Source organism: Heptranchias perlo, chromosome 18, assembly GCF_035084215.1.
Source record: "Heptranchias perlo isolate sHepPer1 chromosome 18, sHepPer1.hap1, whole genome shotgun sequence".
NCBI classification, from domain to species: domain Eukaryota; kingdom Metazoa; phylum Chordata; class Chondrichthyes; order Hexanchiformes; family Hexanchidae; genus Heptranchias; species Heptranchias perlo.
In genome coordinates, this window is record NC_090342.1 from 26602531 (window position 1) to 26617366 (window position 14836).

The window sequence follows — 14836 nt, forward strand, 5'->3', positions numbered from 1 at the left end:
GCCCTGTGGAGATGTTCATGTCTGGTTGGCGCAGGTTATGTGCAGTGATATATGGCTGTGTGTAGACGCACGTGGCCATTATGCATGCACACACATTTTGCATACTAATATTTCTACAGAAATTACGTATTAAACGCTAATTTGTTAAATGCTGTGTATAAGTTGTTCAATAGAATGTATGGCAACAAATTGACAGCGAAGAATTGATGAAATAAAAATATTTGATAATGCAGCGAGGCACTAAAGGTTATCTTTATCAGGCCCAGCCGTCTGTAAAGCTTTGCAATGCCTGGCTGGGCTGAAGTAACATAAATTAGCGTTAATCGTGTCCCCGATGGAGCAGACGTATTGCATATAAGCGTCCTTGCCTTTGCTGTGTGTATGTGTGTGTGGTAGGGAGAGAGATGCGACAGGAGAAGACGCGGCAGGGATTGCAAATAGGCTCGGTGCGCAGTCTCGGGCTCAGCCACTTGCACTCCATTCACTCCCAGCAAGCTAACCGACAGTAGGAGACAGCAACTCCTTGTAACACAACAGCCCTTCAAAAAACACACAGGTACGTGTTTTTTTCTCTCTCTCTCTGTAAATAACGGCATTTTTGCTCAAGACAAAGATGTCGATAAAATATATTTTTTTAAATGTTAATTGTTAATCTGCTGTGTATTTTTTAAAAAAAAAATAATAGGCTATTTTTGAAATATGTGATTTATTTTGTAGGGTCGTCACCGTAAATGATTCAGCCAGTAACCCGATCGGGTGGATATTATAAATGCCTGAAATGTGAATGATGCCCGGGTAGGGCCGGACAAGCTATCACTGGATGCTTTTCCACCTACATCTATTTACATATAAGAGCTAGACTGGGGGCTGGATTTTTTTTTAACTGGTGCTTTCCCTCCATCATGAGACTTCGCCGCCGTGGCTGAGGCTATTCCCAGATACCCATTGACAATATCTATGGCGAACTACAGCCATGCAGGTACTGGGGGCAGCGAGAACCTTTTGCAAAATGTGTCTCCTCTGGCGACGTTCTTCAAGCTGACATCCCTGGGTTTCATCATTGGGGTCGGCGTGCTAGGAAACCTTCTCATTTCTTTCCTTCTGGTCAAAGACAAGACCCTACACCGGGCTCCTTATTACTTCTTGTTGGATCTATGCTCCTCTGACATCATCCGTTCGGCGGTGTGTTTCCCCTTCGTGTTTCTCTCGGTGAAGAACGGCTCTTCCTGGCCCTATGGGACCCTGAGCTGTAAAGTGATCGCCTTCGTCGGGGTCCTGTCCTGTTTCCATGCCGTTTTCATGCTCTTCTGTGTGAGTGTCACCCGGTATATCGCCATCGCCCACCACCGTTTCTATTCCAAAAGATTGACTTTCTGGACCTGTCTGGCAGTCATCTGCATGGTGTGGACCCTCTCGGTGGCCATGGCTTTCCCTCCAGTCTTCGACGTGGGCACCTATACCTTCATCAGGGAGGAAGAGCAGTGCATCTTCGAGCACAGGTACTTCAAAGTCAACGACTCCCTAGGCTTCATGCTCATGTTCGTGGTGATCGTCCTGGCCACTCACATCGTCTACCTGAAGCTGATTTTCTTCGTTTACGATCGGCGCAAGATGAAGCCCGTCCAACTGGTGCCAGCAGTCAGCCAGAACTGGACTTTCCACGGACCAGGGGCCACTGGGCAAGCGGCTGCCAACTGGATCGCTGGCTTTGGCCGGGGACCAACCCCTCCGACTCTATTGGGAATCAGGCAAAACCCCCAGGGCCAGGGCATGAGGAGGAGGCTGCTGGTCATGGACGAGTTCAAAACAGAGAAAAGAATAGGCAGGATGTTCTACTTGATCACCTTCTTCTTCGTGGCTCTCTGGTGCCCATATCTAGTAGCCTGTTACTGGCGTGTTTTTGTGAAAGGTCCCGCTGTTCCACGTGGCTACCTGACGGCTGCTGTCTGGATGACTTTTGCACAGGCTGGGGTCAACCCATTTATCTGCATCTTCTCCAACCGGGAGCTAAGACGTTGTTTCAGCACCAACATCCTTTACTGTCGGAAATCTAGGTTACCAAGGGAACCTTACTGCGTTATATGACCATTTATGCTGTATGTGTCTGAGACTTAATCGACGGAAATTACCCTGCTTTTATCAGGCACCAGACGAAACAGTAATTGTCATGGTCTGCAGCATTGGAGCCCCTTTTGGTGTTCTGGTTAGGGCGGTTTAAAAAGAACTGACGATCAACCCTTCGCAGAATGGTCTTTAATTTATTTCTGCTACTCTTGTTTTAACGTTGAAGGTATTTCAATACAATTTACGTAAAGAAAATAATACTATTACCATAAAATCTGCATATTATTTTACATTTAGTTTTGTTTTTGAAGTAACCAATGCAGAAATCATAGACTATAACCTTAGAATATATATTGAGAGCATTAGACTCCTTTTGTATTTTTAAAAAAATCTTTTGAATCCATTAATCAACGGCAGACTAAATATGTTTACATTTTTTGACTTAATCAAAAGTGACAGAATACATACATCAGTTGACTGGTGGGAATGCATGAAAGAGTTAATGTTTGAATATGTATATACAAATAAGTCCTTTCAACTTTCCCTTTAAACCCACACTGGATCCTAGTTTATTCAAACTTGTTCTAGGTACAATATTTTGTTTCCATGCTGTCTAAGTGGTTGAGTCTGCTGCCCAATTGCATTTATGCAGAACAGCACACAGTTGATGTCTGTTTCTATATTTTTAGACAGCTGTCATGTCCAGAACAGAACAGGTTAGTATCAAACCGTGCACAATCTGTGAAATATTTATTCTATGGATGCATATTGTTTACAATATTTCTGTTTGCAATTTTTGTTCAATTCTGTCTTTTGTGTTCCAATTGTGAGTTTATTGTCCTATTATCATTTTCTCTGGTTTCTAAAAAGATGACATGATTTATACAATTTCCTTACAGTTAGGAGGTTGGGATGTATGAGAAATGAACTGCAGCTGGCAAAATAGTTGTGTGGGATCTCATCAACATTTTGGAAATAAAATGTATAATATCATACTATTCCATTACCAATTTGCATAAGTCCAGCTGCTCTTTCTTGAAGTTGAAAATAATTATTTTTAGAAGTTTACAAATATGCACAGAATTTCAACATTACTATTCTTTGTAATTAGTCTAAAAGAGTTAACATCTGACAAAATAAATGAATGATTGATGGGAACCACAAGATTGATGGAAAGCAAAATACCAAAGAACCCCTGTGTACTTTATGGTCATTAACTTTTAAATTATGTAACATTCTTTGTATGTATCCTGTGCTTAATATAAAATAATTTTATCATTACAAAATCAGAGACAAAAAATATAACAAAAGTGAAACTAATTGAACCTAAAACATATTGCAGAGCCATATAATTTATGACCTTTAACAGGAGAATTTTTAAAACTTTCCTGTTTCCATTTTAAGTTGTGTTTTCCTTTCTTTATTCTTCCATTTCTCATATTTTTTGTTTCTTTCAATTTTAATTTAGCTTTTATTTGTCTTATTTTTCTTGTGCTTTTCACATTTTCATTCTTGTTTCTTTTTGAACCCTTTCATACATTTAGTTTTTGTTTTACTTTTTTGGGTTTGTTTATTCTATATCCATTCCCCTTTCTGTATTTGTTTATTTCTTCATCTCATTGTGATTTTTTGTTTTATTTCAATTGTTCCTTTTTATAATTTTCTTCTTTTTGAATTTCTTTTCTATTCTGCTAATTCTCCTCCCCCATTTTCTGTTTCTTCTTTGTTGTGTTTTCCAGTTCAAACTTTTTGTTTTCCTTCACAATATCTTTTATTTCCTATTTCTATTTTTCTATTATCTTTGTTAGCCTTTACTATGCTATTTTTCAATACTTTTCTATAGTATAAAATTAATGTGGCATGACAGAGAACCTTAATTCTTAATATCATTTTTATGATTAGTTTTCAGGAAATAGCAACCTTTCACAATGCCTGAAGTCTCCAATCAGTAACAAGAAAGTCCCCCAAAATAAACAAAACTTTAGTATCCATAATTTAAATCTGTTGCCTTTTATAACAATGATTTAGCTTCATCTCTTGATATGCAACAGGGTGGTCTAGGTGTAGTCACGCAATAGATATCATTTGCATGATTAAGATAGACTAATGGAACAGTGGAAGACCCAGATTCAAGTCCCACTCTAGGCTGCATTCCAACTGGGTTGTGAGTTGCTTATCTCAGGTAGGTTATCACAGCACCAAAGAAGCAAAGCACTGACCTAACAGGAGTGACAAGACCCCATATACTGCCATAGCTTCTGTTAGTGGCCAAACCTAATTATAAAGAATAAAAATAAGTCACACTCATGAAAGTTTAACTCTTAGAAAGCAGCACTGGTGTAGAGGATATGTAACAAAGAAGCTCTGGACAATTTTCTCTTCTTTGTTAATAAAATTCATTGATGGTCAAAGGCTCTGAATTAGGTTTGTTGTTAATTTAATGTCAGTTTCATAATTTAAGTATCAAGCCCAATCAGTGATCTCTGTGTACTTTGCTTAATTTAGATACATGACTGTAGATAGATAACATTAAATAAGTATGATGGAGTAACAAAATAAAATTGAAGAAAACATTTTTAATCTTTTAATACATATTTTATTGATTTCAACATCTAGCTACAAATGCCTAGGAAAAAGTAACTCCATTGTTAATTTAACCCACATTTATAATCTAAAATTGTTAAGCAAGTAAATAAGTTCTTTTACATTTTGTTTGTGGTTTCACAATATTTTAGTACTATTTGAATTACTCACATATCTGTTACCAGAGCCTTTGCAGTTTCCCATTCTGTTGTGGTTAAATAAAGCTAAGGTGATGCTTGATGCAGAATCAGCACACTGTTAGATAAATATATTGGTGTTTGATTACCATACAACTACTGTTCTTGTTTTAAAGTCCAGCAGACAAAGCATGTATAAAATATCATGACAGATTATATGGAGGCTGACTGCACATGCTTTTTAATATTTCTATAGTGATTGACATATTTTACTGGTTTTATGATATGTTGTGATCTCGATTAATTATCAACAGATGGTTTACACTATTCCTTTGTGAAAACACTTCATCACTGTAATTTCCTGTCTGACACATTTCAATCACCATATTTGACAAATTGCATTGTTTCATTTTTGGCTGTTTAAGCTGGAGAATGCAACTATTTCTCTCCATAAGATATTGCACTGGAAACTGCTGCTATTAGATCATCTGTTGTATACCAGTGCCATCAGGCCATTATCTATAATTGCAAATTAATCATTAAGCAATGCAACCTTGTTATACTGTAAAACCTGCTCAACAAAGAACATGTGAATATTTATTGAAAACATTTGTTCATGATAATATGGTACCACTAATATATATGTTATACAAGTGCTTTAAAAATGGAAGGACTATTTTAATATTTTTATTTACTCCCATAATGTACACTTTCTTTGAGAAAAAGTCCTCTTCATCGGTTTGGAGGTTGTTCTTTAATTTTTTTTAAAATTGAGCCTATGCAACTTTCTCTGTGAGCTACTTGAGTCTTGTGATAATGTTTAGGGAATTATAAACAAAGTGACTCCAATTGGAAGTAATTTTTATTCATCACTATAAAACAGCTAGACCACTCAATAAAAGAAAGATAAGTTTGAATGTCACTCAAGGATGAGATTCAAGTCCTCTATCCTTTGGGATTTCAACACCCTATAACTGAAGCTACAGTAACCTATATATCTGCTGCCAAACAATCAATATATATAATTTTAAATGACAGTTGAAGTTGGTTAATATTCAACCTTTTCCTTTCATTCTCCTTCATCTGGGAGTGTAGATGAACTATCTATCTATCTCCCAAAGCCATCTTGTTCATCTCCCACCAAAAGCTCCAATCCTTGCCTTCGACTCCATGCCTCACTGAGCTGCTTGCTCAGGTTAAGCCAACGGATGTGCAACCTCAGTGTGCTGTTTAACCAAGAACTGAGCATCAAACTCCATAACTGATCTATACTAACACCACATACTTCCACTTGCCCAACATTGTCTGTCTTTGTCCCCACCACTGCTGAAACCATTTTTCATGCTTTTGTTACCTCAAGACTTGATTTCTTGATTGCTCCCCTAGGTGACCTCCAGTGTCCTACCTACACTAAATTAAACTTGGCTAAAACGCAACAGCTTGCATCCTGTTCTTCACTAAGTCCCATGTACCCATCAGCCAGTGACTACACTTCAAAAGTAATTCTGAGGTGCTTTGGAATGTTTTGAGGATGTGAAAGATGCTGTATAATGGCAATTTCTTTCTTTCTTTCTCTCTCTCTCTTCATTGGCTCCTTATCTCCCAAACAACCAAATTCAAAATCCTTATCCTCATCTACAAATCCTTCCATGGCTATTTCATGCTGTGTCTCTACAACCTCCTTCAGTCCCACAGCCAGCCTATGCTCTTCCAACTCTAGCCTACTGTACAACATTCGCTCCCACTCTGCTGCCCACCCCCCAACATTCCTCACTTGCTGCAGAGGTTTTAATTGTCGAGGTCCAACCCTCTGGAACTCCATTCCCCAACCTCTTTGCCATGCAATTTCCTTCCCCATCTTTAAAAGTCTCCTCAAAACCAGTCTTTTTAACACATTCTTGGTCAGCTATCTTAATTCTCCTGCTACCACTCGAATGGCCTGTACTCTTATATGTAAAATACCTTGGGACTTTTATTCCATTGAAGTCATTATACAAATGCAATTTGTTGTTGTCTTAAACACCTATATTGATTTCGTATCTAAGAACATAAGAAATGGGAGCAGGAGTAGGCCATACGGCCCCTTGAGCCTGCTGCACCATTCAATCAGATCATGGCTGATCTTTGACCTCAACTCCACTTTCCTCCCGATCCCAATATCCCTTGATTCCCCTAGAGTCTAAAAATCTATCTATCTCAGCCTTGAATATATTCAATAACTCAGCATCCACAGCTCCCTGGGGTAGAGAATTCCAAAGACTCACAACCCTCTGAGTGAAGAAATTCCTCCTCATCTCAGTCTTAAATGGCCGACCCCTTATCCTGTGACTGTGCCTTCTAGTTCTAGACTCTCCAGCCAGGGGAAACAACCTCTCAGCATCTACCCTGTCAAGCCGTCTTAGAATTTTATATGTTGCAATGAGATCACTTCATCCTTCTAAACTTCAGAGAGTATAGGCCATTTTACTCAACCTCTCCTCATAAGATAACGCTCTCATCCCAGGAATTAATCTAGCAAACCTTCGTTGCACCGCCTCTAAGGCAAGTATATCCTTCCTTAGATAAGGAGACCAAAACTGTACTCAGTACTCCAGGTGACGTCTCACTAAAGCCTTGTACAACTGTAGTAAGACTTCCTTACTCTTGTACTCCAACCCCCTTGCAATAAAGGCCAACATGCCATTTGCTTTCCTAACTGTTTGATGTACCTGCATGCTAACTTTTTGTGTTTCTTGTATGAGGACACCCAAATCTCTCTGAACACCAACATTTAATAGTTTCTCACCATTTAAAAAATATTCTGTTTTCCTGCTCTTCCTACCAATGTAAATAACCTCACATTTCCCCACATTATACTCCATCTGCCACCTTCTTGCCCACTCTCTTAACCTGTCTATATCCCTTTGCAGACTCTTTGTGTCCTCCTTGCAGTTTACTTTCCCACCTAGCTTTGTATCGTCAGCAAACTTGGATACATTACACTCAGTCCTTTCATCTAAGTCATTTATATAGATTTTAAATAGCTGAGGCCCAAGCACCGATCCTTGCGGCACCCCACTAGTTACAGCCTCCCAACCTGAAAATGACCTGTTTATTCCTACTCTCTTTTCTGTCCGTTAACAAATTCTCTATCCATGCTAATATGTTACCCCCAACCCCATGAGCCCTTATCTTGCGTACCAACCTTATCAAATATCTTTTGAAAATCCAAATAGACTACACCCACTGGTTCCCCTTTATCTACCCTGCTAGTTAAATCCTCAAAAAACTCTAATAAATTTGTCAAACATGATTTCCCTTTCATAAAACCATGTTGACTCTGCCTAATCATTATTATGATGTTCTAAGTGCCCTATTACCACTTCCTTAATAATGGATTCCAGCATTTACCCGACAACTGATGTCAGGCTAACTGGCCTGTGGTTCCCTGTTTTCTCTCTCTCTCCTTTCTTGAATAGCGGGGTTACCTTTGCTACCTTCCAATCCGCTGGGACCGTTCGAGAATCTAGGAAATTCTGGAAGATCATAACCAATGCATCCACTACCTCTTTTAGAACCCTCGGATGTAGGCCATTAGGCCCAAGGGGTTTATCGGCTTTTAGCCTCATTAGTTTCTCAAGTACTTTTTTCTCTACTGACATTAATTACTTTAAGTTAAAGGGAAGGGCCATTCCCTATCTACCCTGTTAATTCCCTTCATCATTTTAAATGCCTCAATCAGATTGCCTCCTTATCTTGAGAGAAATAATCCAAGTTACATCACAGTTCGGTCCCTTCATTGCAGATATAACTGTAATGATTCAGAGCTACACTTTCTCCAAGGCCCTAAAGTGGGGCACTCAAAGCTGAAAACAATATTCCCTATGAGGTCTGACCAAAGTTCTGTATAATAGCAGTAGCATTTACTTGCTCTTATATTCCATATCGCATGCAATCAATTCCAGCATCCGAGTACATTTGGTACCGGCAAGCTAGATTTTAATGATATCTGGACCAATTAATCCCTTCGCCTAGCTATCCCAATGCTATTCAATTTAGATTTTACTCTCATCTGCCATTCTTACATCCATAATGTACTACTTCACACTTTCTGTTAAACTGCATCTGCCTTTGTTCTGCCTCTTGCCTAATTTACTTATATCCTTTTGCAATTTTCTGCTTTCTCCACAATTTATTGTACTTCCTAACCTAGGATCTTCTACTATAGCTTCTTATCAAATCCAACAGACAGTGGAATTGACTTTGCAACAATATAGAGAAAGTGTCCATTTATTTCAGAAATTGGGTGATTCAACCAGTATGAAGGTTTTGGACATTTGGTCACAGTGTGAAGGGGACAATTTAACTATTGTGCCATCAGTTCACTTAGTAATTATAGTAGGGTTGTTCTGTTAAGTTAATATTCACGTGCCCTAGCTTGTGTTTTTGTTGAATGCAACCGATATTAATAAACTGAAATAAATTTCAACTTGATGGATCAAATAGTCATTCCATACTTGTTTAAATGTGGATAATTAATGTTGTTATTGGTCTTGTTACAGGTCAGTAGTGACACTATCCACCTCCCCAGACTACCAAATTAGTTTAGCTGAAATAACGAGAACCGAGCAGTTAAAGTGACTGGAAACTACAGGCCTAAATCACCATGTAATTTGTGCAATGTGTATCATATGACTAAGCTGTTCAATTGTGGTGCTTTGAATCATGCAATTTGAGTCTGAGTAGAGAAACCTGTTAATTGCTTCTTATTAAATAGGTAATTGAATAACCTAATACATTTAATTAATTTCAAACTTAACAGAAAATTTAAAAATCATATAAGCATTATTCTCTTATCATGAAGCCACCTAGTATGGACAATATGCACTTCTATGTATTGATTTGATCTTTCCGATCTTAATCCATCCAAAAAATGTATTATCAGTAACAAAACACTGGAATTTGTTTGCTGTCTTTAGTTTTTAAGTTTCCTGATTAATCAACTTTCAAAATATGCACTTTTATATAACTTCTGTAAAAGTATATTTCTATAAATGTTTATTACTAAATGTTATAATGTAGATTGAGAGAAATTTTCAAAATTAAAGAATTTTATTTAATTCGCAATATTCTGAGAATGAACTAAATGCCTCAATCAGATTGCCTCCTTATCTTGAGAGAAATAACGCAAGTTTGTCTGGTCTTTCATCACAATTCGGTCCCTTCATTGCAAATATAACCGTAATGATTCAGAGCTACACTTTCTCCAAGGCCCTGAAGTGGGGCACTCAAAACTGAACACAATATTCCAAATGAGGTCTGACCAAAGTTCTGTATAATAGCAACAGCATTTGCTTGCTCTTATATTCCATACCTCATGTGATCAGTTCCAGCATCCTAGTACGTTTGGTGCTGGCAAGCTAGCTTTTAATGTTATCTGGACCCATAAATCCCTTTGTTCAGCTATCTCAATGCTACTCAATTTAGATTTTACTCTTATCTGCCATTCTTACATCCATAATGTGCTACCTCACACTTTATGTTAAACTGCATTTGCCTTTGTTCTGCCACTCGCCTTATTTATTTATATCCTTTTGCAATTTTCTGCTTTCTCCACGATTTATTGTACCTCCACCCTAGAATCTTCTACTATAGCTTCTTATCAAATCCAACAGACAGTGGAATTGACTTTGCAACAATATAAAGTGTCCATTTATTTTAGAAATTGGGTGGTTCGGCCAGTATGGAGATTTTGGACTTGTGGTCACAGTGTGAAGGGGAGAATTTAACTACTGTGCCATCAGTTCACTTAGTAATTATAGTAGGGTTGTTCTGTTAAGTTAATATTCACGTGCCCTAGCTTGTGTTTTTGTTGAATGCAACCGATATTAATAAACTGAAATAAATTTCAACTTGATGGATCAAATAGTCATTCCATATTTGTTTAAATGTGGATAATTAATGTTGTTATTGGTCTTGTTACAGGTCAGTAGTGACACTATCCACCTCCCCAGACTACCAAATTAGTTTAGCTGAAATAATGAGAACCGAGCAGTTAAAGTGACTGGAAACTACAGGTCTAAATCACCATGTAATTTATGCAATGTGTATCATTTGACTAAGTTGTTCAACTGCGGTGCTTCGAATCATGCAAGATTTGAGCCTGAGTAGAGAAATCTGTTAATTGCTTCTTATTAAATAGGTAATGGAATAACCTAATATATTTAATTAATTTCAAGCTTAACAGAAAATTAAATAATTATATATGTATAATTCTCTTATCACGAAGCCACCTAGTATGGACAATATGCACTTCTAATGAATGATTTGATCTTTCAAATCGTAATCCATCCAAAAAATGTATTTTCAGTAACAAAGCATTGGAATTTGTTTGCTGTCTTTAGTTTTTAAGTTTCCAGATTAATCAACTTTCAAAATATGCACTTTTATATAACTTCTGTAAAAGTATATTTCTATAAATGTTTATTACTAAATGTTATAATGTAGATTGAGAGAAATTTTCAAAATTAAAGAATTTTACTTAATTCGCAATATTCTGAGAATAAACTAAAATATTAGTGTTTTCTTGGATTTTTATTCAATAAAAATATTTTTTTATGTCACCGCATTGAGGCAACACATTGAAGCCTCGACACCCCACAATACAGAGTAATAGAGTATGGGATCACACCCACAGTTCTCCACTATTGAGATCCAAAGCCACACACAAGCTTCTTAGTGGCAAAACAATGGAATCTTCGAAGCAGGTCAATTACTAATCCTCTCAGATAAGCAATGTGCATTTTGGAGGCCCACAAAAGAAAGGGAGAAAATAACTGAGACAAGAACGAGGACTCTCGCTCTCAAAAGTATATATCAGATGATTTTTTTTGCCTTTATTGAGGTGAAGAATATCAACGTTGGGAAATTAAGCACTTTCCATGTTTTTACTCCCAGATCAAGTATACCATAGGTTACAAGCAAAGTAAGAATTTGCATTTATACAACACCCTTCACTTTCTCAGGACATCATAAAGCGCTACACAGCCAATGAATTCTTATTTGGCAAATGCAGCAGCAACATAGCAAGAAACCGCAAACAACAAATGAGATCAATGACCAGTTAATCTGTTTTTTGGTGATGTTGGTTGAAGAAGGGATATTGGCCAGGACACCAGGAGAACTCCCTGCTTTTCTTCAATGATGCCATGGACAGAGTCTTGATGTGTCTCATTTGAAAGATGGCATTCCCTCAATACTGAGGTACTGCACCGAAATGTCAGCCTAGATCACATGCTCAGGTCCTGAAGTAGAGCTTGAACCTATAAGTGTCTGACTCTAGCAAGATTACTATTACAGAGCCAAACTAACACAAAAAAACTCCCTTACTGTGTCTTAATGGTGTGCCTTTATGACAACATCAAAAGACCACTCTTCTAATATGTCTTGTTACCAATCTTTATTTTTCAAATGGCATATTTATTTAGAATGCTATTTTAAACTGAAATATCTTGGGATGAGAGTTTGGGTTCATGCCAATCTTACCATCTGCTTCAGAGCATTCAAAATTGAAGCCAAATTTTAAATATTAAAACAACAGCACACCATGTCAAAATGGCATGGTTTCTTATGCATGTTAGCTAGCATAAGTAAAATCACTTTATAAGATTAGAGAATGGTTTTAACTATGCTCAGGAGTATGGCTAATAACCAGCACCATTTTGACTTGCATATTGTGAATCAGATTGATACATCATCATCTCAAAGCCAGGTTCCCTTTCTCCACTAGAAACCGTGTCAAATACCTCGTTTTTAATAATTACCTTGTACTTTTGCAAACTTACCAAAGATAGCTTGGTTGAGACTGATCAACTTTATTTAAGAAATGCAGCTTTTGCTGTGACATATGGTCATATTGTTGCATGATACCTTTAATTACTAGTTAATACATTGATTGCTTTTTTGTGTAAACCTTTAAAATCTATTGCAGCCAGAGACAATGCACTACAGATGATAGGATGCAACTTCTTCCTAGGATTCACCACACATCCCACCCTTGGCTTTCTGATGAGATGGTGCCCTGGGAGAAGATGGAGCTAAAGAGGATGAGTTAACTGGTCCTACTCTTACATTCCTCTTGGTGACCAGTCCAGAGATTCACTGACAGAGGTCTAAGAATAAATTGTTTATCTGTTTGAAGAATAACACGTGGCAACTAATTACATAGACACAACATCTGACAAGAGGAGGAAATAAATTTGAACAAATTAAATTCCAGAAAATATAAAATAGATCTATCCGACTTATTTATTATTCTATTTTAAATTAGGCATATCCTTTTTACAAAGCTAAACAAAAGTGGAATGGAACCCATTTCTTCTCAATGTACTGAATATCTGCAACAGAAAGGTACTACACAGCTTTCGGAGGCTTGTGATTTTCAAATAAAATTGTTGGACTATAACTTGGTGTTGTAAGATTGTTTACATTTGTCAACCCCAGTCCATCACCGGCATCTCCACATCACACATTAACATGTTTCACATCAAGACTGAAACTGCATGACACTCTACAGTTATTATCATTAATTACTTAGTGCTTACCAATATACTCGTAGCCAGGAAAATTCACGGTAGTGATTGGATCAGTTTCAAGCATGCTGCTGTTATTCATGTACTGCTGAATGAAATGTGATCATCTTTACAGCTTCCAGCACAGTTTTGTCTACACGCAGCATGTAGCACAATGATGCCATATTGCAGGATTCCAGAATCACAGCAGCAATAAAAAGCGTCTTTAAATGGCAAATAAACTGATTGTTATATAATTACGCAAAGGAAGGGGATAGGTGAATTCTCTTCCACCAGAAACGTTTATTTAAAAGGCTGAATATTATTTATTGTATATATTTTGAAGTGTTGTGTAGGTGTGCTTGCATTGACCAGTAGCTGGAAGATTGTGGAGATGATAATACTTCGTGTTGTCATCTCATATATACGCGAGATATGTTTAGTGGAATGTGTAGGCAACCTGTTCTGAAATAAGCCAACACTTCAGCAATGCAATAATGTTTAAATTGCCATAAATTACAACTCAATAAATGTTTACTTTTTCACAGTGTGTGTATCTTGGTGAGTGACAAATAATACAAATTCTGAGGTCACGAAGCTTTCAGGAAATAAATCAAACTTTCAGATGTAACATTCTGGGGGAATGGTTCAGTTTAGTATTTATTTGTAGCATATATTTTTGCTGACATTTACTTCTTCATTCCATTATATATAAAGTTCAATGAAGTTTGCATTACCATTACCTTTATCCACAAAAGCTAATCATTCAAATGTGATAAATGCAGCGCTTTCGACTTTGACCATTAAACAAATTCGCTGAAAATCTCGCCTTTGAAAACAAACCCCACATTCTACATTATTCAGTATTTGAACATGCATTTATGCATTACTTTCCACATGGAGTTTTATGGTTCTTAAACCTTGTTGTTGTAAATAAGGAGGATTTATTGTGGTTTATTCAAGGGTAAGTTTGTGGATCAATTGAAGACTTAGTTAATGCTGTGACTTCACCATTGTATCAATTGAAGTGTCGTTCATTTCTTTTGAACAGCCATGATTTCATATTTTATAATAATTTCCATGAATCTAATTTGTAAAGAATGCTGTTAAATGTAGTTTTTCAATAGGCTTCTGTGAAAACTTCAGCTGGCCCACGTCTCGGTCTTGTGAATTATGTGGGACAGAGCCTGGTTCTCTAAATGCTGATGATTGTTTGTATCTGGTTCTTTCTTTTGTTAACATATTGGAAGATGGGCACTAAACAGGGAAGGGAAAAAAATGAAAATGTTGCTGATACTCAACAGAAGCAGGACGGTTTTGCACCGTGAGCATTACACACAGCCTGACGTCCTAAGCCCGGGTTTCAGCTACATTGCTCCAAGAACCCTCTTTCACAAAACCTTCAATTATACTTTAACAGCTTTTGGCGAGCGAAAATTTTATTTAAGAAAAATACCTACTCGCCCGCAGGTAAGTAACTTTTAAAAGATTTTTCTTGTATTT

The 14836-nt window shown here is 37.2% G+C and overlaps 1 protein-coding gene across 1 annotated transcript; it reads left to right on the forward strand.

The window, feature by feature from the left end:
- Positions 1–957: 957 nt before the first annotated feature.
- Positions 958–2085, forward strand: gpr85 (G protein-coupled receptor 85). The gene has a single exon (XM_068000070.1). The coding sequence runs from the start codon at positions 958–960 to the stop codon at positions 2083–2085; it is 1128 nt and encodes a 375-aa protein (XP_067856171.1).
- Positions 2086–14836: the final 12751 nt, after the last annotated feature.

Excerpts from the sequence above, each read along its gene's own strand:
- gpr85 (XM_068000070.1), top strand. The coding sequence starts at position 958 with ATGGCGAACTACAGCCATGCAGGTACTGGGGGCAGCGAGAACCTTTTG.